Source organism: Pogoniulus pusillus, chromosome 9, assembly GCF_015220805.1.
Source record: "Pogoniulus pusillus isolate bPogPus1 chromosome 9, bPogPus1.pri, whole genome shotgun sequence".
In the NCBI taxonomy this organism is placed as follows: domain Eukaryota; kingdom Metazoa; phylum Chordata; class Aves; order Piciformes; family Lybiidae; genus Pogoniulus; species Pogoniulus pusillus.
The window spans coordinates 33040734-33068311 of NC_087272.1; the positions used below are offsets into that span (position 1 = coordinate 33040734).

The 27578-nt window shown below is 42.7% G+C and overlaps 1 protein-coding gene across 5 annotated transcripts; it reads right to left on the reverse strand.

The window, feature by feature from the left end:
* Positions 1 to 970: 970 nt before the first annotated feature.
* Positions 971 to 26331, reverse strand: RELL1 (RELT like 1). 5 transcript variants are annotated; one of them, XR_010303465.1, is made up of 8 exons: positions 26171 to 26331; positions 16259 to 16492; positions 14050 to 14121; positions 12772 to 12829; positions 9567 to 9818; positions 8821 to 9008; positions 4165 to 4298; positions 971 to 3482 (listed from the first exon to the last, which is right to left on the reverse strand). XR_010303465.1 is itself a non-coding variant. In XM_064149119.1 (7 exons), the coding sequence occupies exons 1-6, from the start codon at positions 26256 to 26258 to the stop codon at positions 8828 to 8830; spliced, it is 885 nt and encodes a 294-aa protein (XP_064005189.1). In that variant the 5' UTR covers positions 26259 to 26331; the 3' UTR covers positions 971 to 4298; positions 8821 to 8827. The 5 variants fall into 5 exon arrangements, 1 of the variants encoding a protein (XP_064005189.1); XR_010303463.1 differs by having other exon boundaries at positions 971 to 3905; XR_010303464.1 differs by having other exon boundaries at positions 4019 to 4298.
* Positions 26332 to 27578: the final 1247 nt, after the last annotated feature.

Here is a 27578-nt window from a genome sequence, read left to right on the forward strand (position 1 = left end):
CACAAAGACAGAACCTCAAAACAGTTGACAAATAAATAGAAATCTCTCATACAGAAATATCCTTTATCACAGCAAATCCAGCTCACTGTGGCCTTTTCTAAGCTCTCTCTGAAGTCTCCCTTGCACATAGTGCTTCTCATATCCAAAACAAACTTACAGTCACAGAATCATTTTAGTGGGAAAAGACCTCTAATACCATCAAGTCCAACTGTCAACCCAACACCACCACGGCCATTAAACCATGTCCACACATTCTTTCGACCACTCCAGGTATGGTGGCTTTACCACCTCCCTATTCTTCCTACATGATAATTACAGACACACTCAGGTTGGAAAAGACCCTTAAGATCATCAACTCCAACCAATATCCTTACTCTACATGGTTCACTCCTACAGCATATCCCCAGGCACCACATCCAAACGAGTTTTAAACACCTTCAGGGTTAGTGACTCAACCACCTCCCTGGGCAGCCCATTCCAATGCCTGATCACTCCTCCCATGTTTTTTTTTTTTCCTAATGCCCAGTCTAAACCTACCCAGTTGCAGTTTGAGGCCATTTCTTCTTGTTCTATCACCAGTTATCTGTGAGAAGAGACCAGCACCAACCTCTTCTCTTCACTGCCCTCCTCTGCACTGGCTCCAGCACCTCAACATCCCTCTTGCACTGACATGCCCCAAACTGAACACAATACTCAAGGTGTGGCCTCACAAGAGCTGAGTACAAGGCAGTCACCTCCCTACTCCTGCTGGACACAGCATTTCCAATCAGCCTGTCTTTTGTGAAGTATGCAGCCTATATTGCTGAATAGCCAACCCATGGTAAATCATTTCTTTATAACACTCAGTCTAAGTCTTCCCTCTTAGAGCCATTTCCCCTCTTAAGCTGCAAAGAGACTGCATTATAGACTGAGACTCTGACAAGGCTCAGCTGCACACAATGGATGCAGGCTTAAAGAAGTCACAAGCAACTTTAACAACCAATAGCTTTTTTATTTACTGCTTGGTAGTACAAAAAGTTGTGTATAAACTATTTGTTAAAAATACATCTGGTATGCAAATTTAAGGAAAGCTAAGAAGGCAACATCCATAGCCCTGCAAAACAGCAGAGTGTAGTGTTAAATGCAATGAAACAGGCACAGTTTCTAAACCCTTATTGAAGTAGCAATGCCCAGATTAAATTCTTGGACATGTTAGGTCTTATAAAACCTTAAGCAAGTATTTTATACAGGTAAACAGTGTTTTACACAGCCAACGTTTGCATTTCTTTCCCTCTACATAGTTCCAAAGGAATCAAAATAGAAGCTACTTTTCATTTAAGTAAAAAAATAGACACTTCTCTTTAAACTTTCTTCCATCCTTTCTGGCAAGTTTACTTGCAGCACTAACCCATCACATTTATAAAGACAGCATTATAAAAATACATCCTCCTCCTGTTTGGTTTGTTGGGGTTTTCTTTCTTAAAGCTTTTGTGACAGTCTGTAGTTGCATATCTCCTTTCTGAAAATGATCTGAAACTGCTTTGTTTCTGCCAAATACTCCCTTTTTGTTTTCCAGTAACATTTTATCTTTGTAGCTCTCAATCTCTTAGAAACTGAAATCTAACTACTGTAAGAGATACCAGCTAAAATTCTCCTCCAAACATTAACTCTTTAGACAAACGATGAAGTATGCCTGTAAAGTGAGCTTGGTATTCATGCTATACTTGAGTAATGAACAGCTTTCCTAAGCCAGGTTTAGGTTAATGGAAGCAGGAATGCTAGACACTCAAGTTTCAGTCCTGGCCAAAGCCTTATTTTGGGTTCTGGAGTCTTACCTTTAAAACATCCATTTCAAAAAGGAACAATAAAGCACTGATTCTGTTTCAGACCTTTGGTGGGTGGTGGGTTGTTATTCTTGACTGGGTGTGTGTGTTTGCAGGGTTTTCAGGGGTCTTTTGGTACACATATCAATACATTACCCCTTTTTGTTGGGGGAGTACATGTATTAATAGATTGCCCCCTCTTTTTTGCCCCCTCTTTTTTTTTGGGGGGGGTACACGTATCAATACATTATCCCTTTTTTTTGGGGGGTAACATGTATCAATACCTTGTCCCTTCTTTTTTTGGGGGGGTACACATATCAATACCTTGCCCCTTCTTTTTTTTGGGGGGCACACATATTAATACCTTGCCCCTTCTTTTTTTTGGGGGGTACACCTATCAATACATTGCCCCTTCTTTTTTGGGGGTGTAACATGTATCAACACATTGCCCCTTTTTTTTGGGGGGGTATATGTATCAACACATTGCACCTTTTCTTTTTGGGGAGGTACATGTATCAATACATGGCCCCTTCTTTTTTGGGGGGGTATATGTATCAATACATGGCCCCTTCTTTTTTTGGGGGGTACATGTATCAATACATGGCCCCTTCTTTTTTTGGGGGGTACATGTATCAATACATGGCCCCTTCTTTTTTGGGGGGGTACATGTATCAATACATTGCCCCTTCTTTTTTTGTGGGGGATACATGTATCAATACATTTCCCCTTTTTTTGTGAGGGTACATGTATTAATACATCGCCCCCTCTTTTTTTTGCCCCCTTTTTTTTTGGGGGGGGTACACATATCAATACATTGCCCTTCTTTTTTTGGGGGGAGTACATGTATCAATACATTGCCCCAATTTTTTGGGGGGTACATGTATCAATACATTGCCCCTTCTATTTGGGGGGATACATGTATCAATACATCGCCCCTTTTTTTGGGGGGGGGGGTACATGTATCATTGCATTGCCCCTTCTTTTTGTAATTAAAACAACTATTTCTCCCTGATGAGACAGTCAGTCAGTGTTTTATGGATACAAGCAAAAGGAAGACCATCAGCAGCACATTCCTGATGAGATGTGGAAGTGTCCAATATGTAACCGAGAAGATTCATTTGTATTTTTGGGCACATTGATTGTTAACACTGTAGAAACTGAAAGCTGATTTCTCAGACCTGTAGGCAGAAACGTGGTTTAGAGCACTTGGACTAAAAGGATTGAAAGTATTAATTTAAAATTTCCAAGCCAACAGATTTTTCAGTGAGTTCATAAAGTAGACTAAGTTACTTTCTAGTTCTTGGAATACAGTGCAATCTCTAGTAAGAAGCATTCATTTACAGCTTATATTCTTAGGCACTCAGAACAAATGTTATTTTTCAGTTTCTGTTACACAGCAAAGATTACTGAAGCGTTGCAAAGATTCCCCTCCCAAAACCAACAGGACAAAGCAGAGAGCATGATCAACAGATACAAAGAATTAACATCACAAATCCATCACTGCTATTTTTAGCAGTAAATCACACTTAAAATATGAAGGGAGTGACACTGGTTTAAGATTGCAGTGCCAATGAAAAACAGTCACCCTCAGTCCAATAGAGCCACTCTGAGCTACTCTGGTGTACATTCCAAATAGTCCACATCCTTATCTAATGGCAGAAACACAGCTTAAGAAGGGACCTGTGGGCAAAAGAGAAAGGCAAAGCTATCAGGCACTCTTCAAATACAAATGACTAGTCACAAGAGAAGGGGAGAAAAATTGGCCTTGAGGAAAATGAGCTTCCAAGAGCTCACCCAGCTGGCACTGAGAAAGATAATTCTTGGCATATATGAAGCAGTAAAAGAGAGATAAAGTGGGGAAGACAATGTTATTTAACATCTGCAAACAGCTGAACCACTCTGTACTGTGAGGTAGCCTTCACAAAGTCCGAGGGTTTATGTATTAAAGGCACACATGCAGTAATTACATCCTTGTATGTTTTGCTTGGCTACTAGCAGTTAGACTAGCAGAGTATTTTCATCTTCCAAAGGCTGGCTTTTTATCTTCAGCCAACACTTGTCAGCTCTGGAGGGGAAGAAGGGAGGAGAAAAATCCAGATGGACCTGAGGAGTAAACACAATTTATCCACAGGGTAATAACATTACTTGTAATATTGAGCTCATTACAAATGTTAATCTAAGTACAAAAACTTCAGATTATTCAATAAGGCTTTTACCTTTCCTCTCCAAAAAACCAAAAATATTTAGTTTTATTTTCCAAGATGAAGCCTGGCATTTGGCATGAGGTCCACACAGCTCAGCAATATTTAAGTTGTCTAAATCTTACTGATTTTACTGGTGAGAAACCATTAAAGTGTTTAACCTTGCATGGAGGCCACCAGAGAATTTGTAAAATGCTACAGTGCCATAAATACATTTCCTTAAATAATATGCATCCCTTGGGAGTTTTCAGTTGTCTCCAAAGTGCAGCAGGCAAGTTTCTTCTACAAATTCCACCTGCAAGAGAAGAAAACAATTCTAAAAAACAAGCCCAAATAGCAAAATTAAATTTTAGGATGATCACATCAATTAGAATTTAGCAGATGCTCCAAAATGAGAAAACAAAACCAAAACAGATAGTCACAATCACATGAAGTAGTTGCCATGCACTGCAAGGTTAGCAAGTGAAATCCTAAAGGAGAGGGACTAAAAATGCAGCTGGTACTGATGGAAAGGATAGCCAACCTCACAGACTAACTGACAAAGCACACACAGCTTCCAAAGGGACACCAGGCACGGAAAATGTGATGTAGCTTTGGTGCACCAGCACCTTGCGCTCACTAGGGATGTGCAAGCATTCAGCTCACCATTTTGACTTCAACTATCAGCTGTGGATCTGTGACTTTCTGTGCCACTGAGCATATTTCAAATCAGCTGAACTGATCAAATGCAATCTGCTGAGAATGGGGACCTTGGAGATGTGGAGAAGACCACTTCAAATGACGCAGCCAGCAAGACACTAGGATAAGCTGAGCCACTGTAGAGGTCACCTCAGGAAATACTAAGAGCATGTCAGTTTACAGAATCACAGACTCACAGGTTGCACTGGGCTGGAAGGCACCCTCAAAGATCATCTTGTCCAACCCCCCTGCAGTCAGCAGGGACACCTCCACCTAGACCAGGCTGCCCAAGACCACATCAAGTTTGATCTTGAATGTCTCCAGGGACATAAAGCTCTGAACTTGAAAGTGATGCTGAACACAAGCAAACAGCAATATGACATCATTCAGGTACTGCCCAGCTCAGGAACTCTACCCCGTGCAGAACTCACAGTAATAGCAGTGAAAAGTCAGGTCACAAAGCACAAATCTACTACTGCCAAATTCTACAACAAACTCCTCCTGGCAGCAGTTAAACACACATTTGTGTCTGCCTCCTTCCTCTGCTCCTCAAGACTGAGCCAAATTCTCCAGATCTATACGCTTTTGATCATAAGTTTATGGGCTGGAGGCATAGAAGTCTTAAATGCTGCTACTCTCTTTGGTTCCAGTAAATGAAGCCATCAGAATTAATCAGAAGTCTGCAATAAGTTATCTGAAGCAAAGGTCTAACTACCACCTGCTTAGAGGTCAACAGCTTCTCAAGGCAGTGGGCAAGATCTGCTCTGGAGGCATGCTAGGGAGCAGTGGAACAGTCTCTGAAGCAAGATCTGTTTATTTTTTGTAGTGCACATCAAACAGGTCTGGCTAGTTTCCCAGATGATTTACAAAACAGTTCTCTTGGACTGCAGAGACCTTTGCAAGTGGTTCTGCTGAGCCATTTCTCTGCTATTAGAACATTTGTTTTAACCCTTAGGGAAGTGCTACGAGAAAAAAGCTGCCCTAGATGGACATTTCAATTGTTTTTATAGCAAAACTGTCATCTCTCTGGAGAACAGCTTATTTTCAGATTAAAGTAGGAATGGTTTAAATTTAGATACCATCTTTGAGGTAGTTACAAGGAATTGCTTTATTTAGAAGAGGAAGAACAAATCAGAAGGAAAAACAGACTACAAAATGGGTTTAGAGTGATTCCAAAAGATTTTTTTCCCTTTTTCCTCTTTATTTAAATCAAGGTGCAGCAGAATTAAATTTGTTTTCATATATGCCCTTTTCTTTCTAATGTTTAAAGAGAACTAGTCTAATTTTAAGTCAAAAACTATATTAAGGACAGCCAGATCAGGCTACCTTCAGATTTGGAAAAGAAAAAAAACTGTCACAGGAACAAGAAGGTAATTAGCTGGGCATGAGAATGCCAGTGTAGGCAGTGAAGTCTCCACAGCTTCTCCAGGCAACCTGTTCCAGTGCCTCATCACCTTCATAAGGAAGAATTTCTTCCTCACGTCTCATCTAAATCCAGCTTCTTCCAGTTTGAATCCATCACCCCTCATCCTGTCACTCCATACTTTTATCAAAAGTCCCTCTCCAGCTCTCCTGGACTCCCTTCAAATACTGGAGGGCTGCTAGAAGGTCTCCCCCAAGCCTTCTCTTTTCTCCAGGCTGAACAACCCCAACTCTCTCACAGCAGAGGTGCTCCAGCCTTCTGACCATCTTTGTGTCCTCCTCTGGATGCATTCCAACAGTTCTATGTCCTTTTTGTGCTGGGGGCTCCAGAGCTCAATGCAGGACTCCAGGTGGGGTCCTCACTAGAGCAAAGGGAAGAAAACCTACTATTTACCATTTAACTCACTGAGCAAAGACACCAATAGACTTCCTGACCCTCCACAGCTTTGTAAACACTTGGAGGTACACCAGATCTCTGTCCTCCTCTATGGCAATGGCTCCAAAACATTGGGTATAATTAGATGATGAGGCAAACACACCCTGCTTAGTTCAACCACCATAGCTGTGCTGCCAGAAAAGGCTGGAACTGTCCCACTGCATACCAGCTCTTTACTGTGTCTTCCTTTCTAAATGGATACAATGATATATTTTTTTCTTAATGAATAAACAGTGGCTACAAAGAAGAGGCCACATCTTGCACTCTGGCCCTTTAGAACTTCACCTGAAGATGTTCAAGGCATTTTGAGTCATTTTAAAATATACCCAGTTTCCACTCACAGAATGGTCCAGGTTGGGAGGGACCTCCAAAGGTCATCTAGTACAATCCCCTCTGCAATAAGCAGGGGCATCCTTGACTAGTTCAGGTTGCCCAGAGCTCTGTTGAGCATCACCTTCAATATCTCCAGGGATGTGGCTCCAACCACCTCCCTGGGCAACCTGTTCCAGTGTTCCACTATCCTCATGATAAAAAGCCTGTTCCTAACATCCAATCTAAATCTACTCTTCTGTAGTTTGAAGCTATTGCTCCATGTAGTGTCAGTGCAGGCCTTTGTAAACAGTCTCTATCCACCCTTCCTGCAGACCCCTTTCAGGTACTGGCAGGCTGCTACTACATCTCCCCAGTATCCAGGCTGAACAACCCCAGCTCCCTCAGCCTGTCATTGTAGCAGAGGTGCTCCAACCCTCTGATCATTTTCCTGGTCTTCCTCTGGACCCACTCCATCACTTTGTCACTTGTGCATAGAATCAACCAGGTTGGAAGAGACCTCCATGATCATCCAGTCCAACCTAGCACCCAGCCCTAGCCAGTCAACTAGACCATGGCACTAAGTGCCTCATCCATGTTTTTCCTGAACACCTCCAGGGATGGTGACTCCACCACCTCCCTGGGCAGCCCATTCCAATGGCAAATCATTCTCTCTCTGAAGAACTTCCTCCTAACATCCAACCTATACCTCCCCTTGCACAACTTGAGACTGTCCCCTCGTTCTGTTGCTGGTTGCCTGGGTGAAGAGACCAACCCCCACCTGGCTACAACTTTAGCTGTTAAAAGGAGTCAGGGGTGCATCCCAAAACTGTGCCAGACATTTTTGGCATGCTTATTGAGGTACCTCAAGTAACCTACTGAAGTTGAATGACTCACAATAAAACCCCAACCTCCTGGCTCAGTAACCAGCAGAGATCCCTGCGATAAGACCATGCCCACATGTTTCCATTCACATGAGCCAAAGCTCCACTGCTCCATCAGAGAAGTTCCTAGGAAGCAGTCATCTTACCAGGCACACAGTACAGGGCAGCAAGCTTGGGAAGAAGCACTGTAGTTATTGCAGTGATGTAGCTGTCAGCAGTGTTTGTTCTTTGGGGTAAGAAGCACAATGGCACTAAATCTGACCCAGCATTTATAACCAAAAATTAACATACAATCATAAAATGCATTGGATTAGATCTTTAAGTCATCTAGCCCAACCCACCTGCAGTAAGCAGAGACATCCCTGACTGAATCAGGTTGTTCAGAACCCCATCAAGCCTGACCTTGAATATCATCTACGGAAATGGGACCCACCCTGCTGCTATTTCAAGGGCATGGCTCATTTGTTCATCTGAAGCCTGAAGGGGCTCCAGTACAGCACAGCCCTCCCTTTAACACAGGGTCTGCACTGGAGACCCTGACTGTTTCAACACCTCTGCCAATGAAAGGATAACAAAACCGGGGAGTGGGATGCAAGCACCACCAGACAGAGCAGGGCACTACCACAGGTGCTTGTCATGCTTTAGCACATCCTTGCCAGGATAAGACTCATCCTCAAGCTCCTCCAGCCTTCTCAGGAGCTGCGGGCAAAGCAGGAAGCACAGGGAGGATCTCACTCCAATCCTACTAATGGAGGCACCCTGCAGATGCTTGTTTTGTATCACTGATACCACCGCCACAAAGCAGCTTTTGTATCGCTGATGCCACCCACACACAAAGCAGGTTTTATTGCAACTTCTGCTTCAATTACAACAGCTGAATAAAGAATTAGACATTCATTTGGTGGATAATGTAGCCCTTACCAATTTTTCATTAACTGAGTCAGTTAATAGATTTTTTGCAGGCTTTTGAAACTCAAAGATGAGTTTTCAAACAGAACTGATACAGCTTCAACCTCGTTTCTTTTTCTCATGACCTTCACTTATTTCATAACACACCACTTGAAATAGGAGCTCCCAAGGTTTGGTACCTGCAGTTTACTCTGAGCTTCTCCTCTCTGGCATCTCCTGTTTCTCAGATGCAGCAGGTGCTTCACTCCCATCTTGTTTGACAGGGGTGGCAGGCATGTCTCCATTGACACTCTCCACACCAGTGACAGACATCAAGCTCTTCCGTTCTTTGGAATTCGATTTGTGCTCCACTTTAGTGACTCTAAATCTGAAGCAAGCAGAAGAAAGATGCAGCTGTATCTGCCCAGAGGTTCATTAGATCAGTCTCAGTACCCAAGTTATTTCTGGAAGAAGTATATGTGGGTTTTTTAGTACAGACAGGAACACATTTTCAGATACCAACATTAACCCAGCTTCGCTTCAGAGCAGTCTTCCTTCCCTCCTATTCCCTACATGTATTCCCTAGCGCTCACTGCTGCTGAATCACAGCATCTCAGGGAATTGTGTTGGAAAACAGAATCCACAGATTCCATACTGCTATGTGGAAAGGAGGAATTTCTTAAGAGTGCAATCCTTGCTTCTTTTTAACCCATACCGGTAGAACAAGAGCTTTAGACTTACAGCCACAGTAAACCCCCATCTATTGACACAGTTCTGAAACACCCACATGTTTCTTCTGCCCAAAATAACTTTGGCTTTATAGTTACAGAGTTGCAAAACTCCATCACTGATGCTACAAACCCAGTAGAATCGATGATTATCTCACCCAGCATGGGCCTCTGTCCTGTCCCTAAGAAAAGCACACAATAAATGACCCAGGTCTCACCTTCCCACAGAAAGGACTGTCACCTCTCCAAGACGACTTCTCCTCTTCAGGTTTGTGAGCTCTTTAGATTTGTGAGCTGGCTTTATAAGGTGCCAGCGTTTGTGGCTACAACGAGTACAAACATCCTTTTCTACTACTCCTCCAACAGTATGGAAGTGGTGGCCTTTGCAGCTGTGTTTGAAAGGAACAGCACCAGGTGACAAAGGAGACCCTGGACTCGTTGGACTCCCAGGAGAGGTAGGAGATAAAGGGCTGTAGGAATAAAAAGTACAAATGAAATCAAATGTTTACTAGGAAATTTTGTTTCTTATAAAGGTCAAAAAAGGATAAAATATACCCTTCAGTCATGTCTAGTTGCTTCAGGGACCATTTATTTGTGAGGATGTCTGGTTTAAGGTTCCCTCTAATATCCTATTTTTGCAGTTAAAAATCAGAAGTTAATTTGGCTGCTGCTATGTGGTTATGGCAACTAACAAAAGAAGGCATGGAAACAAAAAATAAAACAGAACAAACAAAAAGCCAACAAAAGCCAGACAATCAGGCTAGAACAGAACAGGTTACATCAATTGCCTAATTTGCTGATTAAATTCACATTGAGAGCTACAATTTCTGAATTGCTACAGCATCCCCAAGAACTCCCAGAAGAGCACAGTCCCACAACGCTGCAAAGAGGCAAAACTAAAACATCTACCATGAAGAGCAAAGTAACCAACATATCACTCAGCTTAAGCTTCAGAAAACCAGGAGGCTTAAAGCATTTGGAGAGAAAGAAGTAGTATAGACACCAAAAAGCATTTATTAACACTATCTGATCAAATGGATCTAATTTTCTTCCAACACAGAAGAGCAGCCAGCATAGACAAAGCACAAGACATTTTTGGACACAAGCATTAATTTGGACACTGTCATGCAACACATTTGATAAAGCAAGCTAGAACTCAGTGCATCAAAGATTAAATTACTGAAACAGAAGTAACACAAGTTCTGTTAAAAAAAAATCCACAAAGACAAAGACATAGCAGGAAGTTCTGTACCAGCAGCTTACTATGGAACTCAAAAGACATCCTAAATGTAGTTATTCCAGTGCAGAGGATGCTCAGGGTTTGAAACAGCTCCTTGAGTAATGGAACAGAACAGCTTTGGGTGACACACAGTGACTTGTAGAGGACAAGAAATTTGGATTATCAACAGAGATTGTGTATATGAAAGGCACATTCATAGAATCACAGAACAGTCTGGGTTAGAAGGGATCTCCAAAGGTCATCTAGTCCAACCCCCTCTGCAGTAGGCAGGGGCATACCTCAACTGGATCAGGTTGCCCAGAGTCCATTTAAGCAGACCTAAGACTTATAAAAAATACTGGATGTGCTGCATGAAGGACAACACACATTTTAGTACTCCATCAGAAAAATTCACAAACCCAGAATAAAAGGCAACTTGCCAGATGATCATTCTTCACAAAAAGAAGGTAAAGATCACAAGATGAGCATGAATCATTAGGATGTTGTGACTTCAAATGGACAGATTTCACAGTGGAAATAAAACAGTGTCGCCTGTGAACTCCCAGTTCCATTACTCAGCATTAATCATGTCTCAGCTGAATGTTCCATCCAGTTTTAGCAATGTTATTTCAGGAAAAATAGAAACAAACTGAAGAGACTCCAAAGGAGAAAAGTAAGAACAAAATCAAGAAACAAAACATACCATCAAAGACTGGACTAGCTTGGATGTTTATTTTCAAAACTAAATTGGTAACAGCAGATATTGAATGGTTTTTCAAATAAATAATGCTTGAGGGAAATGAAGCAAAGTCCACTCAACATCTCAAGCAGAGACAGAAGCTGATGGCTTTAGTGGCAGAAATGCAAATTTAACTTAGACTTGACTAGTCCTATCATTAGGAAGCATTTCACAGTGCACTGAACTCATGAAGAAAGAGTGGGTTTGCACTTCAGTTACTAAAGCTTTGGGAGCATGTCACAACTAATTGAAGAGCACACAATCAGTTTTCCCTTTCCCTTACCTTTTACATTCTAATTGTATTTTAACAGTTTTTATCTGATTGAGAACGGTTTTAAGCTGAGGGAGAGTAGATTTAGACTGGATTTTAGGAAGAAGTTCTTCACTAGAAGGGTGGTGAGACTCTGGAATAGGTTGTCCAGGGACACTGTGGATGCCTCCTCCCTGGAGTTGTTCGAGGCTAAGCTGGATGAGGCCTTGAGCAGCTGAGTTTAGTTGAGAGTCATTCCTGCCCACAGCAGGGGGCTTGGAGTAGATGTAAGGAGTAAGGTCCCTTCCAACATAAGCCATTCTATGATTCTAAAAATCCACAAAGGTCTAGAACTCCTAAAGTAGCCTCACATATCCCTACACAAAAAGATTGAGTTGAAATCCAAACAAATCTTTCTGCTGCACCATAAACATTGAAAAATAATTCCTGTGCTTGAAAAGAAAGAAAACTGAACTTGCCAAAGAAGCTCAAACCCCAAGCCTCTCGCTGCTAAAACAGGAAATCAGCTGTTGTACACTCAACTATTTGTTTTTCCTACAACTACACACTCCCACTTCTTCTTTTGTTAGTGACACAGTAAACCTTCATCTTCTCAGCCTTCAATGTGGACACAGGATTACAAATGAAGAATACCTCAAGCAGTAAAGATACAGTTTAAAGTTACTTATGGACAATTGTAAGTACTTTTACACAGATGATGCATCTGCAGCTAAGTGCTGAACTACTTTCTTCTCTAGATAATTCTTTCTTCATGGGTGAGTAGTAAGAAAAAAACAGAACGAGAGGTAGGTCAGTCAATGCTACACTATCACCACAATGATAAAGAGAACAGTAAACCAAGAGAGACAGAGAGAAAAGGCTATTTTAATTAGCATCCACACAAATGAAATGAGTGCTGCTTCTGTTCTTTCAAGAGAGTAGCCAATTTCTAAGTAGCTTCATCCTCAAGTAAACAAGTATTTGCAGCCTCCGTAAATCTTTAGCTCACACAGCAATAAATCTGTTACCTAGATCACATAACCAGAATAGTCAATTACTGACCCAGGGCACACATTAAAATTCAGTGACACAGAGGCATCACAAGGAAATCAAACTACTATCCTCTTAGCTGATAACACAGGCAGTAAAAACCCTTGGAAAGGATCCATTTTTAGTTGCCTCAGGAAGCATGCATTAAAAAGATGAGTGAATTACCTTTCGGGTTCAAAGACACTGCTATCTGCTACCATGGCCTTTAACACATCAGCATTTGCTGCAACAAGAATAAAGAGAGGTCTTCAGAAGCATACAGACTAACTTCAGGAAACACAAATCAGCAAAATTAAAGCTCCTCAAAGAACTTTCATGTGAGAAGAAAGAAGGCTGCATTATGTGTATCTCCAAGAAGGTATGACAGAGAATTACAGCCAAGAAATGTTGGTGTAGTTCTGTGAGATATTAACATGAGCTACTAAAACAACAGTTGATGCTGCACTGAAAGCTCTGCCACAACACAAGCCATAGCAGGTAGCCATCCTCACAAGAAGAGCTCATAAGATGTGGAAACATCCCCTTGGCCACAGAAGTATCATTACCTCACACATAGAAAGCAACTTGCTAAAACCCACCAGGCTAAGCAAGGCTTATGAACAGCAAATTATCAGCCAAGAACTACCACATTTTTGAAGCAGCGTATGAAGTACCTAATCCCAGCATCCAGCAGAAATACACAAGCTCAAAGCCCTGACACTCACTAAGGGAAAAAACAACAAACCCAGCTGCAAAATACAACTTTTCCAGAGGACAAGCCTTCATTCAGAAAGAACTCAAAGCAAGTCCAATGCTTAGAAACACTTTGATTTATACAAGTCTAAAATTAGAACTTAAAAGGTTCTTGTACTATATATAAAACATTGTCTCCTAAATGTTTCATCAACTGGGTAAATATGTTTTGAAGTAAGCATTCTATGGGCTGCTTCAGTGTGATTTTGAGTTGGTCAGATCTTCTTTACCCTTTATTTCGAACACAGCTCATAAAGACACCATGTCCAAAATGCAGTGTCAGCACCAGTGTACCCCACTGTCCCAGTCAACTGCCTTTCATCAGCTTTGAGAATAGTCTTGAGACAAAAAGTTTAATTTGGTCAAAACATAAACATTAAACACTTAAAACATTGCCATTAAGACAAGAACTCTGAGCCCTTACTTCACAGTAACAGAAAAAAAGATAAACCAAACAAAAATCAAGCAGCCAGGAAGTTAAAATATCATGAAGTGCACAAACTCAACTTGCCACACAAACTAATTTTCTGGTAAACAGAAAACCCACTTTTACTCTGTTTGAAGGCAAACCTCAAGGAGTTAAGCATGTACAAAATGATTACTAAATCAAAACAGATGAACATTAATGCAGTTTTTTTTTAGATATTATGAAGTACGGTGCTCTACAACACCACCACAACAGCTCCCAACTTCAACAGCAAAATACTGTACCTTCATTTTTCATAATGTAGTTAACAATTTGTCCCACAGTGTCGCTATTCTCATGTATAGTGTCATTCATTTCTGTGCAAGGAAACAAATACTTTGTCAATGTCTTGCCTTTCCAAATCAAGAAGCAATTTATATTGAAAACAAAACCAAAACAAACCTCCCCACATCCCACCAAGACAGAACAAAACAGACAAGAGAAGAAATGACATTAGAGAAGGGTAAGTTTACTGCCACTGGAGAGAAAGCTTAGAAGAGATTTGTTGAGTCTTTATGCAGGAAAAAATTACAAACACTTGTTTGTGGAATCCACACATCAGCTCTAATATAGGCATCTAAGACTTTAATGAACTCAGTATCTTCACAAACATACATTCAAGCTCTTTCTGTAGCTCCTGGGTAAGGAGGGGGGAAAAAGGCCAAACTAACAAAAATCATTACATTTTCTCAAGTCACTGTTTTAAAAATAGGAGTTATCTTCTGGTGTAAGGAGTGAATTTGAGCTTCTCACCACAACTACAAGCACATCAAATTTATTTTTTTCTTACATTAAAAATCTCCTATGACTAGAGGAGAGATTTAAGAAAGAAATCTCATGGCAATACTTTTGCAATCAATTGCACCCATTACAGTTCAAAGTTTCCCCAGAATAACTTCAGATGACAGAGAAAGGCTGGGAAAATAAATCAGAACCATTATGAGGTCAAGCTTTGCAGCTCCCAAGTAACTGCTGTGACTACCTTGAAAAATTAATAACTAATTAGAATCATAGAATTGTTTCAGTTGGAAAAGACCTCCAAGATCGAGTCCAACCAGCAATCAAATACATAAAAATCAGAGACTGAGGCAAGTTTGATAACTGAAGCCCTAAATTTTCCTCCAAACAGTAACTTAGGTGCTGCTTCATCAGTTCACCAATCTTTCATCTCCACACTCATACCTACAACACCACAATGCCTCGAGCACAAGCCCTACGAGGAGAGGCTGAGGGAGCTGGGGTTGTTTAGCCTGGAGAAGAGGAGGCTCAGGGGTGACCTTATTGCTGTCTACAACTACCTGAAGGGTGGTTGTGGCCAGGAGGAGGTTGCTCTCTTCTCTCAGGTGGCCAGCTCCAGAACAAGAGGACACAGCCTCAGGCTGCGCCAGGGGAAATTTCGGCTCGAGGTGAGGAGAAAGTTCTTCACTGAGAGAGTCATTGGACACTGGAATGGGCTGCCTGGGGAGGTGGTGGAGTCGTCGTCCCTGGGGCAGTTCAAGGCAAGGTTGGACGTGGCACTTGGTGCCATGGTCTAGCCTTGGGCACTGTGGTAAAGGGTTGGACTTGATGATCTGTGAGGTCTCTTCCAACCTTGGTGATACTGTGATACTGTAACTCTCAGATGAACTAACAGACCAGCCAGTCCCACGCCCTGTGTACCTGCCCCAGGCAGTAACTGCTTAAGAAGATTCTAACACATCCTTAATGCACCACATGGCTCTACCCTAACCGCAGAGCCACTGCAATTTGCACTTATTATCATCCTCCTGACAGCAATTAAGTGGGAGCAAGGAAGAGGCTCAAAGCATTTACTAGTAACTTGGCCCTTGAATTTGCTATCCTGGATTACTCCAGTCCTTCCTAAGCAGTAACATTCTGCTCTTGTTTGATTAAGTAAGAAAGTGGGAATGAGAAACCACAAACACCAAAAGCACAAATCAAAACACATTAGAACAAAACCAGAGGTATCTAAGAACAAATGTCCAAGCAGCACACACAACATCAAACAGAATACAGGCAGTCCAAAGGCTCAGATTTATAGTAAGAGAGGAGATGAGAGCAACAGCACAAATAAAGATCACTAAACATAAAACTAAGATATTTTAGGCTTTAAATGGCAGCTTTTTGTCACTCCTCAAATATCGTTACATATAATGACACTTTGTTGCTAACAACAAGTGGAATGCAGAAAAACAGTCTGGCAACTCTGCAGTGTCAAGCTGCAAACGTATTCTGGATACTTTGATCCCTCCGTAAGCTCTGAATCAGTGCTGGAGGATGAAGAGTAGTAGTTTTGACTGGCAAAGACCAAAACCCAAGAGACTTATAATGATAATAAAAATATTTTCCTTGCTATTCTTTTGCTGTCTAATATAGACAACAAAATAACAGAAGTCTCCCAACACATTACTCCAGTAATAATAGAAGGGAAAAGTTAGGAATTAGACCAATTACCTATTTTTTCATCAATTTTTTCTTCTTCTAGTTCTTCAGCCTCTGTTGTACAACGATATCCTTTTTTCTTAAGGACATGACAGATGAGGATCCCCAAGAGACCCATGATGAAGAAAACAGGAACCAATGCAAAAGCAATATACTCTGGGTGCTCAGCCTTGCCACCACTGCCATCAATTTTAGTTGTCAGTGTAGTTGTCTGTAAGTCATGACTTGCCAAAACCTGGGGATTATCTACACAAATGAATAAAGAGTTATTACTACACACTGTAAAGCACTGCAAAGCTTTTAGACAATACCAAATAGCAACAAGTCCCCACTGCCAATGTTAGCAACTTTCTGCAATAGCCAAGAGGCAACACATACTCTGCTGGCTGTGAACTCAACATCTATAGCAGGACATATTTCCACTTCATAAGGGTTTGCAGTGATAGGACAAGGGGCAACAGCTTTAAGCTGGAAGAGGAGAGATGCAGCTGGAGGTGTTCAAGACCAGGTTGGATGGGACCTTGAGCAACCTGGTCTAGTGGAAGGCATCCCTGCCCACAGCAGGGGGTTGAAATTAGATCTTTAAAAGGTCTCTTCCAGCCCAAACCATTTGATGATTCTATGGTAAATTACAAAGCATCTAACATCAATCATCTCCCTGTTCCAATCTTTCAGCATCCTTTCAGTTAGAAAGTTTCTTCTAATGTCCAACCTAAATCTCTTCTGGTGCAACTTGAGACCATTTTCTGTTGTCCTACCACTGGTTACTACGGAGGAAAGATCAACATCCACAAATTAAAACTGCCATAAGAATATTAGCTCTCCAACATGCAAGATTAATTCTGTATTTTTATCTTCTATTCTTATCCACTTCAGCTTAAAACAGGGGGTTTAGAGTAGAAAATAATGACGACAACAACAACAAAATATAACACTATTTGAAGTTATTTGTCATCTACATCTGTTAAAATAAAGATGGAAATTCACTGTCTTCCCCTTAGTCCAACTGGCTGAAGAAATGAAGACCCATCAAAAATTCATTTACATGATGGTGACATTTTCACAACAGCAATGTCCAGAACATTCAAATCTCTCCCTTTCAAGACAAAACAAGAGTCCAGAAAACTGCCAAAAGATTGTTATTCCACACAAACCTCTCCTCCACTGGTTGTGTAATTAAGTTGTATTTAAGCAATACCAGTAAGGTGACAGACAGGTTAAGAAAAGATCTGTAAAACTGCAATTTATCTTAGTTTTCATCAAAGTCCTTTTTCCCTTTTAAGTATGTGTGAATTTGTCGAGACAGCCTTGAATTGTCAGTTCAGTAGCAACACACAAGACTTACACAAAGTGAAGAAATCCTGGTGGCACGTGTTTGAAAGGACAGCTGATACAAATCTCATTAGATATGTGTTAAGCATCTCACAGATTGATAACATCATAGAATAGCTTGGGTTGGAAGGTACCTTCAATATCATCTATGTCCAGACACCCCACCATGGGCAGGGACACCCTCCACTAGACCAGGTGGCTTAAGGCCTTGAACACCTAATGCTAATTTTCTAGACAATAGTAGAAATGCAAAGAACAGAAAAAAATGCCAACAAACTAAGAAACAGACCATAACCTGTTCCAGAGTCTCACCACCCTCATACTGATGAACTTCTTCCTAAAATCCAGTCTAAACCTAATCTCCCTCAGCTTAAAACCATTCCCCCTTGTCCTAATGCTAGACACCCTTGTGAAAAGTCCCTCTGCAGCCTTCCTGTAGGTTCTCTTCAGGTACTGGAAGAAAGCTATATGGTCCTACCTGAGTCTTCTCTTTTCCAAGCTAAACAACCTCAGCTCTGTCAGCCTATCCTCACAGCAGAGGTGTTCCAGCCCTTGGATCATCCTTGTGGCCCTCCTGTGGGCTTGCTCCAACAGCTCTATGTCCTTACGATGGGGACATCAGAACTCAATGCAGTATTAAGGTGGGGTCTCACAAGAGTAAATAGGAAAAATCATCTCTCTACACCTGTTGGCCACACTCCTCTTGATGCAGCCCAGGATACTCTTGGCCTTCTGGGCTGCATGAGTGCACTGCCAGCTCAGGTTGAGCTTCTCAACAATCAACACCCACGAGGCTTTTTCTTCAGAGCTACTCCCAAACCACTCTGCACTCAGCCTGTATTTCTGCTGGCAGCTGGCCTGACTGAGATGCAGGACCTTGCACTTTGACTTGTTGAATCTCATGCAGCTGGCACCAGCCCACTTCTCAAGCCTGAGAAAACCCTTTATGAAGGCATGCCTTTCTCCAGGGGAGTCCACCACACAGTTTGGTGTGAACAGCAAACCTTCTCAATGCCATTGTCCACGTTGCTAACAGACACTGACTCAAGTCGGTTTGTACAGAAGTCTGTTTGCTTTGGTGTTTTGCTGTCCAGGCATTTTTCTCTAGCTGTGATTTTATACCAGTGTACATAGCAAAGTGACTTCATGTTATCTACATAAGAAGGTTTAGGAATCATAGAATCAATCAGCTTGGAAGAGACCTCCAAGATCATCCAGTCCAACCTAGCACCCAGCAATATTCAGCACAGTTGAAGTGATGTTTAAGCTGTGTTGCTTAAAAATTGTTCTGTTACTCTCTGCCCTTACTTAATCCTTATTGGAAAGGGCTGCCCAAGGAGGTGGTGGGGTCGCCATCCCTGGGGGTGTTCAAGAGAAGACTGGATAAGGCACTTAGTGCCATGGTCTAGTTGACTGGATAGGGCTGGGTGATAGGTTGGACTGGATGATCTTGGAGGTCTCTTCCCACGTGCTTGATTCTATGATTTCCAGCCTCAGACAAGTTTTTTGCAGTGCTTTAACCATTACTGCTGTGACAGAAAGACAGTGTTCTTCCATCTCAGCAATGGCATCTTTAGGAAACATAGTATGAGGAAAAAAGGCAATGAGAAAAATATTTCATCCTTTGTCAAACTGCAGATTTTACAGGGTTTAGACAGAGCTATTCACATTCTAGTCAAACACTGTATTCTCTGTATGTAAAATCATGTTTGACTACAAAGCAGTCTAACTTCACAATGTCTTGAAGGCTGTGGTAAAAACGAACCTGGAGAAGACCATGTAACTAAAGGCATTGCCCTGTAGCAAACTTTCTTGTCCCTTAAAGGTTTATGAAGTCACAGACATGTGAGATGGGTGCACCTTAAAGAGGTCAACCCACTTCTTCCCACTGTCACAAATCAGGATTAACTGTACCTAGATAACTATCTGCCCAGCATGGCTAAAGATCTTGCAAAGCTAACAGCTTGCCCTCCACACCTATTTTCTTTTTCACTGCAAACAGAGAGTCAGAACAATTCCCCCTTTATTAGTTACTACCACAAGATCAGATTCTGCTTGCACTGAGTTACAGAGTTACTCTTTCTTTGGTCTTATCTGCACGTACTTGAATAGACTTCACACTTGGGATCTCTCCAGTATGAGCCAAAATTACCTCAAAACTTTCTTTGCTTATAATATTTCTCCAATCAGATAATTATCAAACTCTTCATAAAGGACATGAGAACTCTCCAGAAATATGTAAAGTTGCTTAAAGAGCAACTCAGATTATGAAAGATAAATTCTTTGTGCAACAAAGGCTAAACCTGTTTGACTGGTGTATATATATATATATATACACACATATACACTTCTCCCAAATAGCAAGTGACAGAATGAGAAGAAATGGTCTCAAAATGTGCCTGGGAAGGTTTAGGTTGGGTGTTAAGAGAAATTTCTTGACTGAAAGGGTTCTCAAACATTGGAACAGGCTGTCCTGGGAGGTGGTTGAATCCCCATCCCTGGAGGTGTTTAAAAGTTGCAGAGATGTGGTGCTGAGGAACATGGTTTAGCACAAGCCTTGGTAGAGATAGAGAGTGGTGGGACTCAATCTTAAAGGTCTTTTTCAAACAAACAATTCTGTGATTGTAAAATTCTATAAGCAATATAAAATAATGCACTACACCCATTTTTTCATCTCTCAGATTAAATTTAAGCACAATCTGACTACTTCAAGCACATTCCAGTTATTTTGCAACTGTTTAATTTACACAAAGTAGCCCATAAACAACCATGTAATCTCTTTGCTCTACTAATAAAGAATTCTGTTTGGTTACTCTGAATTTTATACTCATCTGTAGCTTTTAAAGAAGTTTCTTTCCATTTAGAACCTTGATAGTTCTAGCAAACTACCTGCTAAAAGTACATTCATATTCATTACCTTCACCTCCTCCTCCATAAAGTTCAAGGAGTTCCATAATCTTATTTCCTGCTTTCAGGCTAAAAAATTAAATGTAGCTCCCAGTCTCACACTACACACAAAAACTGTTGCTGGCCTTAGTGTAAATTATTAAAGAAACCACAGTCAATGTACAACTTATTTCAGTACTATCAAATATTCATCCATGTCTTATAATCTGTTAAAACACCTCAGCTAAGCATCACTGGAAAAAAATGCCTCAGCACCAACATCAGCTTATTCATGTCTTTCTCCCTACCTCACTATTCATACCCCATTTCACCTATCTAGAGCAAAGGAGCAATCTCTTCAGGTTCAAAATAATTCAGACAATAGAGTCTGCTTCAAGGTGCTTATGGTTCTTTTTGGGTTATATTTTCGGTGGTGGTGATGGTAGCTTTTAATTTCCTACATGAATCACCTCTAATCCAATTTGCTATGTGGACCTACACAGTGTTTCAAGGGCGTAATCAAAAGACTCCTTAAGCTGGCAATGCCATGAGGAAGAATAGAGAGGCAGCTGTGACCTCAGCCCACCCTAAGAGGAAAAGGGACCTGGAGCTTCATCCGCTCCTGGCTCTAGGTTACTGTATTGTGAATTCCATTCACCTGCTCAGTTTAGAGAAAACAAAGCTCCAGGGAGACCTTAGAGTGGCTTTCCAGTACCTGAAAGGGGGCCTACAAGAAAGCTGAAAAGGGGCTTGTTACCAGGGCTTGTAGTGACAGGACCAGAGGGAATAAACTGAAGTTTGAAGAGGGTAGAATTAGACTGGAGATTAAGAAGAAATTCATTAAAGTGAAGGTGGTAAGACACTGGAACAAGTTGTCCAGAGAGGTCACCAATGCCTCCTCTTTGGAGCTGTCCAAGGCCAGACTGAACAAGGCTTTGAGCAAATCTCTGTACTGGAAAGTGTCTCTGCCAGTGGTGAGGAGGCTGGAAGTAGATCATCTTTAAAGTCTGTTTCTACCCACACCATTCTATAAATCTATGAATGATGACACCTTTCTATCTCCAGGCCAGACATCTGAGGCAGATGGAAATAATCTTTGATTAAAAACACGCTTTTTAAAGTACAAAACACTTTTGATTCTTAAAATCAGCTATTAAAAACAAGCAACTTATTAGCTCAAATTCCCAAATACACACTAAATAACTCACTCCCAAGAGCTTAAGAAAACTTTATAGAGCTTAAAGGAGTTTTAATTGAATTAATTACATGCCAAAACCAGCTAGTTCGTGTCCTTCAGTGTTTCAGAAGTGGTGGATATTGTCTCAAAAGAAATATACTCTAGCACAGCTATTTATCTTATCCAGCACATTTAACTTATTCAGATAGAAAATAAAGCATTCTACTTGAGCTGCAGTAGAGGTTTCTGTTATGAAAGTCTAATTTCCTTCTTTAAATTCTTAATTCAAGTGCTTACTGCGAGTTTGTTTAGAGCTCAGATGGTAATTATGTACTGATTTAATACAGGGGTTTAGTTATTTTAATCACAGTAAATTCAGCCAGAAGAGCTTGCTGTGACTTCAAATTAAATATACTTTTTAAGAATTCTGTGATTTAAGTATTTCTGTATTCTGGACACTACCATCAAACTGCCTTTGCATAACTAAGCAGATGAAATAACACACAACGTCAGTCACAAGTCCAAATATATCACTGCCCAAAAAACAGACACACACAAAATGTTTGGGCTTCTCTGCCTCACTAGTAAAGCTACAGAAGGCAAACAAGAAAATGCAGCAGAGAACTGATTACAAAAATCCACAAGTTTTGTTTTCTAGAAGGAAAAAAAGAATAACAAACAAAGCCTCAAAGCCTATTGCCTACCATTTGCTTATCTATTGTTCAAGAAAATTGTACTTCAGGGAATAAAGTGAATAACAAAGGAAAGCCACTTATCATGGAAGAGGAACATTCAACAAGTTTATGAATTCCCCTCAACTTCTAGCTTCCTTGAAGTCATCAGAACCTACAACCAGAAGTGAAATACGCAGGAAGTCTGATGAGAGAAAGGAAGCCACATGATGAAAGAACACATTGACAACTAGTAACAGCACTGCCAACTGCCTTAGAGGTTAAGCGAGGCTGTTTAATGCATGCTGTTAAGAACAGACCTACAAACCTTCATTTAGAATCATTTCAGTTCAAAAAGACCTTTAAGATCAAGTCCAATCATTACATGATTTGTCAAAAGCAGTATCTCAAAAAAAGTGAGAAGGAGCAGCCACACTTATTTAAAGCTCTTGGAGAACCTACTTAGAGGACACTAATAGTAAGATGCATGCAACAAGTGTCAGAGATAAGAAGCATCATCCTTACTACTCAAGGTGGTATTAAACCCCATCAAACTGCAAGTCTTTCATAGTACCTGAAGCTGGACTCTAAGGGTCCTGAAATTACAGACCGAGTCTTTGGCTCACTGAAGTCACCACAAAAAGTGTGATTGTGAGGAAACTTTGCAGTAGGCATGGAACAAGAGTAGGCATGGAACAAGAGCTTTCTACTCCAAGAGATAAGCCTCTGCCCTCAACAGTTCTCTCCTAATCTCTATTGATTTCTAAAGTACACGTCCTATCAACACCTCCAGTGCTGTCTGCAAAAAGTTTTAGACAGGCTTCCCTGAAAGCCTGGGGGTGGGGACTCAGAGGGGTGACACCTATGTAAGTACAGGTCATGTTAACAGCAAACAATCTGCAGCCAAAAGCATTACTATACAACGCAAGTACAACAATTTTAAACCACTGCACTTTCAACCCTCCCATACGGAGCTTGTTAGGAACCAAAAAGCGAGACCAAACCTAGTAAATCATCTGTTAAGAATTCACTGAGAAAAGCAATGAAAAGTAACCAGAGCAGCTTAGTCCTGTTGAGAAAGGGGAAAAAAATCAGTATGAAGGGCAGTAAGAAAGACTGCCCATTCCTTGGGTGTGACACAGCATGCACTTGATAATGCTCCAGAAACACACAGAAAAAGCTCAAGTTCCACTGCTTATAAGGATTAAAACTGCAGCGCTTCTGATGCCTTGCTCACTACTTGAGTATCATGCAGCTCCTGCTGTAATAATACAGAATACACATCACTGATGATGCTTTGCTTTTGCATTTCTGTCGGAAAGCCTTGCCTCAAATTTCAGCTTTCAAACAGAACGTGCACTACATGGAGCTCCCACATGCATCTAAGAAAGGACACTTCACCAGTTGGGCTGTTTAAAGAAAACACATTAAAAATTCTCTCCTGGCCATACCAGCTCTTTATAAGTATTCTGTGCCATGGGTAGATTTGCAAGTACATTTGCATCTATCAAGCAGCATCAATCATCAGTGCTATCAAACACGTCCTACCAGTGCATTTAAGCAAATTAACATCTCATTTGAGAGGAGTCCAAAAAAATCAATGTTAACCAAAGTCCATATATTTCCTGTGAGAAGTTACAGCAGATAAACTGACGGAAAGCATTTGGCAAACTCAGAGGAAGGAGAAAATGAAGTCCTATTCTTTCATAGCTTTCGTATTTCCTGCTGGATTTGGCAACTTCTGGTTCTCTTAAGGCAAGTCCTATTAATTTAGATACACCAAACTAAATCATTGCTTTAATTGTTAAATCCTACCAATCCACATGACTGACTAAAAGTCCTCCAGCACAGCTACCTTCAAGCTCAGTAAAGCAAGCCTGAGTATAAACACTTGTAAAAAGTCAGCACAAGCATATGTATACACATCCTTTGGTTTACTAAACCAGGTGTTTACATCCTCTTCAAGATGTCAACAAGTGAACTGCACAGTCTCTCTCTGCGTGTAGAAACATGCAGTGATATACAGCAGCAGGCCAAAGAGCAAACAAATTATCTATTACAAAAATATTGTACTGAGGAGAGAGAAGGCACAAAAAAAAAGGGAGGTTCAAAAAGAGAAGAGAAATCCACAATCCCTCTTCTCCCTCCTCTAATCTCTCCATAGAGAACCTGAAAGAAACAAGAATAAGGGCTGTGGAGAGCACCAACTATTAGTCAACACAAATCTGAAACTCAAGATGCTGATACTCTTTCAGTGAAATTCACAGACTGCATTGGGTTGGAAAGGACCCTCAAAGGTCATCTTGTCCAGCCCCTCTGCAGTTAGCAGGGACACCAACTAGAATAGGCTGCCCAGGGCCACATCGAATTTGATCTTGAATGTCACCAGGGACAGGGCCTCAACCACATCCCTGGGCAACTTGTTTCAGTATTTCACCACTCTCACTGTAAAGAGCTTTCTCTTTATGTCCAACCCAAATCTACCTTGCTCCAGTTTGAAACCATTGCCCCTCACCCCATAGCTACAAACAGGGAAAAAATGAGGTCTGACCATGCTAGTATGTTTAGCACCTTTTTCTGTCCCCAGTTGTGCCCTGTGGTATTTCTTTCCTCCCACTCACATAAAGATAGACTGGGTGATAAGCCTTCCATTCCTCCTGCTGTCAGGACACAAACAGCAATTGGCAGATAGCTAAATCTTTTCTGACCAAGCTGGCCTACAGCAAGTAATAATCCCAGATGTAAACAGGTAACTACAGAAAGACTAAAAACTTCTTCTGCCTAGTTTCATGCTGATGATAACCCTTTCCACCAAGTGAAAGTTTACTCTCCAACAAGCTAGCACACTCCCATCAGTTAGGTACCACCCAAAGGTAATGAGGCTGATCAAGTTCACGCCAGGTAAAAAAGAACATCAGCTTGAACAGCAACGTTTGAGCAGCACAGACAGCACATACGAAAAACCCTCCACTTCAGACAACACAGCCACATCATCAGTTTCACTTTGAGATTATTAGAACCATAACATTTGGGGGTAGCTATAAACAAAGAGAATGTCATTTAAAACTAACTTCCTCTGGCTCTTGCACGTCTGCGAGTGTTCCTCAGAGATCTTAACGGGCACAGCGATGTGAAATTTCACAAACTAAACTCTAAGGCGAGTTTAGCCTCGCAACAGAAGTAGACGCAATGAATGCTACAGACCTCGTGAGCCATCCGATTACAACTCCAGGCGTAAACAAAGCCGGAGGAGCTGCCAGACTGGCATCTGTGTAGTTCGGGGGCTGTGGCGGCGTTAAGCACCGCTCCGTGGCTGAAGGCACTTGCACGGGCACGAGTGTCTCTCCGAACTCACCTCGGCGACTCAGGGAGATTCCCGGACCCAGGGAGTCCTCCGCTCCCGCCCGGCCAGGGACCGCCCGGCTGGCGAGCAGGAAAAACTTCGGCCGCTGCGACCCCGGAGCCCCGACCGCCTCCCTCCCCTCTCGCTCGTCCCGGGCTGCCCAGGGGCTAGGGCGGGGGAACGTCGCTCTGCTGCTGCTCCCCCACGGGCCGCGGCGCAGGGAACGGGGCGCCAGGTGCCCCCGAGCTGCACGCCGACCTGGGGGAGGGACGGGGGTGTGCGTGGTCCCGGGGGAGAAGCGGCGGGGTCAGCCGGGGACCCGAGGAGCGGGAGAAGCCGGCGGGGCCCGGCGGCTCGCACTGCCCACCCAGGCCACACACACAACCGGGCAGGAACACGCGGGGAGGAGGGCCAGCGACAACCGGTGGGAAGCAAGAGGGTCCCGGGTTGAAGCTTTCCCTCCGATAGAGCTGAGCTCCCACCCACGGCGAAGGACCGAGGCCGCAGCGACCCACCGAGAGCGGAGCCGTTGCCTCCCCAGACAGCCGTCGAGCCCACCGAGGGGACAGTCGGCGGAAGCCCGCCTGTCGCCGCCGGAGCCATGCCCAAAGCCTAGCCCGCGCCGCCGCTGGACTGACAGCCGCGCTGCCGCCCGCCGCACCCCGGCCAGGCCAGGCCCGGCCCGGCCCACAGGCGGCGGGGCGCGCCCTGTCGATATGGCGCCTGCGCGGAGCCGCCCGCTCAGAGCCCTCCCGGGCCGCGGGCCGTGGGCCGTTGCGTTCCGCCCTCCGTGGGGCGGGAGGTGGCGGCTGCGGCGGGGGCAGGCTGGGGCGTTGTGAGGGGCAGCGTCTTGTGACGTTGGTCCCGGCGTTGGCCCCCAGTCCTAGGAGCAGTTTCATACTGCCTATATAGAGTCGTAGAATTATTAAGGCTGGAAAAGACTTCTAAGATGAACTGTGGAGGCAAACATCACCGTGGCCCAGAAATGGCATGTCCACACGTTTCTTGGGCACCTCCAGGGACAGGGACTCCACCACCCTCCTGGGCAGCCTATTCCAATACCTGCCCACTCTTGCTGGGAAGAATTTTTTCCCAATACACAACCTAATCTTTCCCTGGTGTCACTTGAGGACATAGCCTCTCTTCCCGTTACTTCTTGCTAAGGACACAACCAACCACCTGGCTCCAGCCTCCTTTTGGGGAGCTGCAGAGAGCAGAAAGGCCTCTCCTTTCAGCCTCCTTTTCTCCAGGCTAAACAACCCCTGCAGCTGCTCCTTACAAGAATTTCTTCTCCAGACCCTTCACCAGCTTCCTTGCCCATCTCTGGACCTGCTCCAGCACCTCAATGTCCTTCTTGTAGTGAGGGACCCAAACCTGAGCTCAGTACCCTCCCCAACAGTCCAGGAGATTTCTGGAGTGCATGGAGGACAGCTTCATGACCCAGCTGTTCAGTGAGCCTGCTAGGGGTCAAGCTCAGCTTGACCTGCTGCTCTGCAACACCCCTTTAAAAAATGCTGCTCACACCGAAGTGGTAACAGTCCCTGGTGCATTCCCATGGGGTGAAAAGTGGAAAGTGATCTGCTAACCTGCTACAGTTAGACTTCTCATGTTGGCTGACCAAACTACTAGCTATGAGATTTAATCTCCTGAAGCATGAATATATCCTGTGGGTAAAAGCCCAGAGCCGAGCAAGTAATCACTATATCACAATGTAAAGTTGTTGTATGCAGAGGACACTTTTGTTTCTTCCAAAGCTCCAGAAGCACACTCTGCTCTGTGTGAATGTGACTTGCCAAGTTTGCTTACAAGGAGCTTGGTGTAAACCTCAGTCAGGAACAGATCTGTCAAGATAAACAGCAGATCTTGTTAGACCTGTTTACCGCCACCACCTCTTGTGCTCAGCTTTTCTCATAGGAAGCCACA

Excerpts from the sequence above, each read along its gene's own strand:
- RELL1 (XM_064149119.1), bottom strand. The coding sequence starts at position 26,258 with ATGGCTCCGGCGGCGACAGGCGGGCTTCCGCCGACTGTCCCCTCGGTG. Across the intron at positions 16,493-26,170 it reads AGGCAACGGCTCCGCTCTCG|ATAATCCCCAGGTTTTGGCA; the intron begins GTGGGTCGCTGC and ends TCATTTGTGTAG. Across the intron at positions 9,009-9,566 it reads ACAGTCCTTTCTGTGGGAAG|ATTTAGAGTCACTAAAGTGG; the intron begins GTGAGACCTGGG and ends TGCTTGCTTCAG.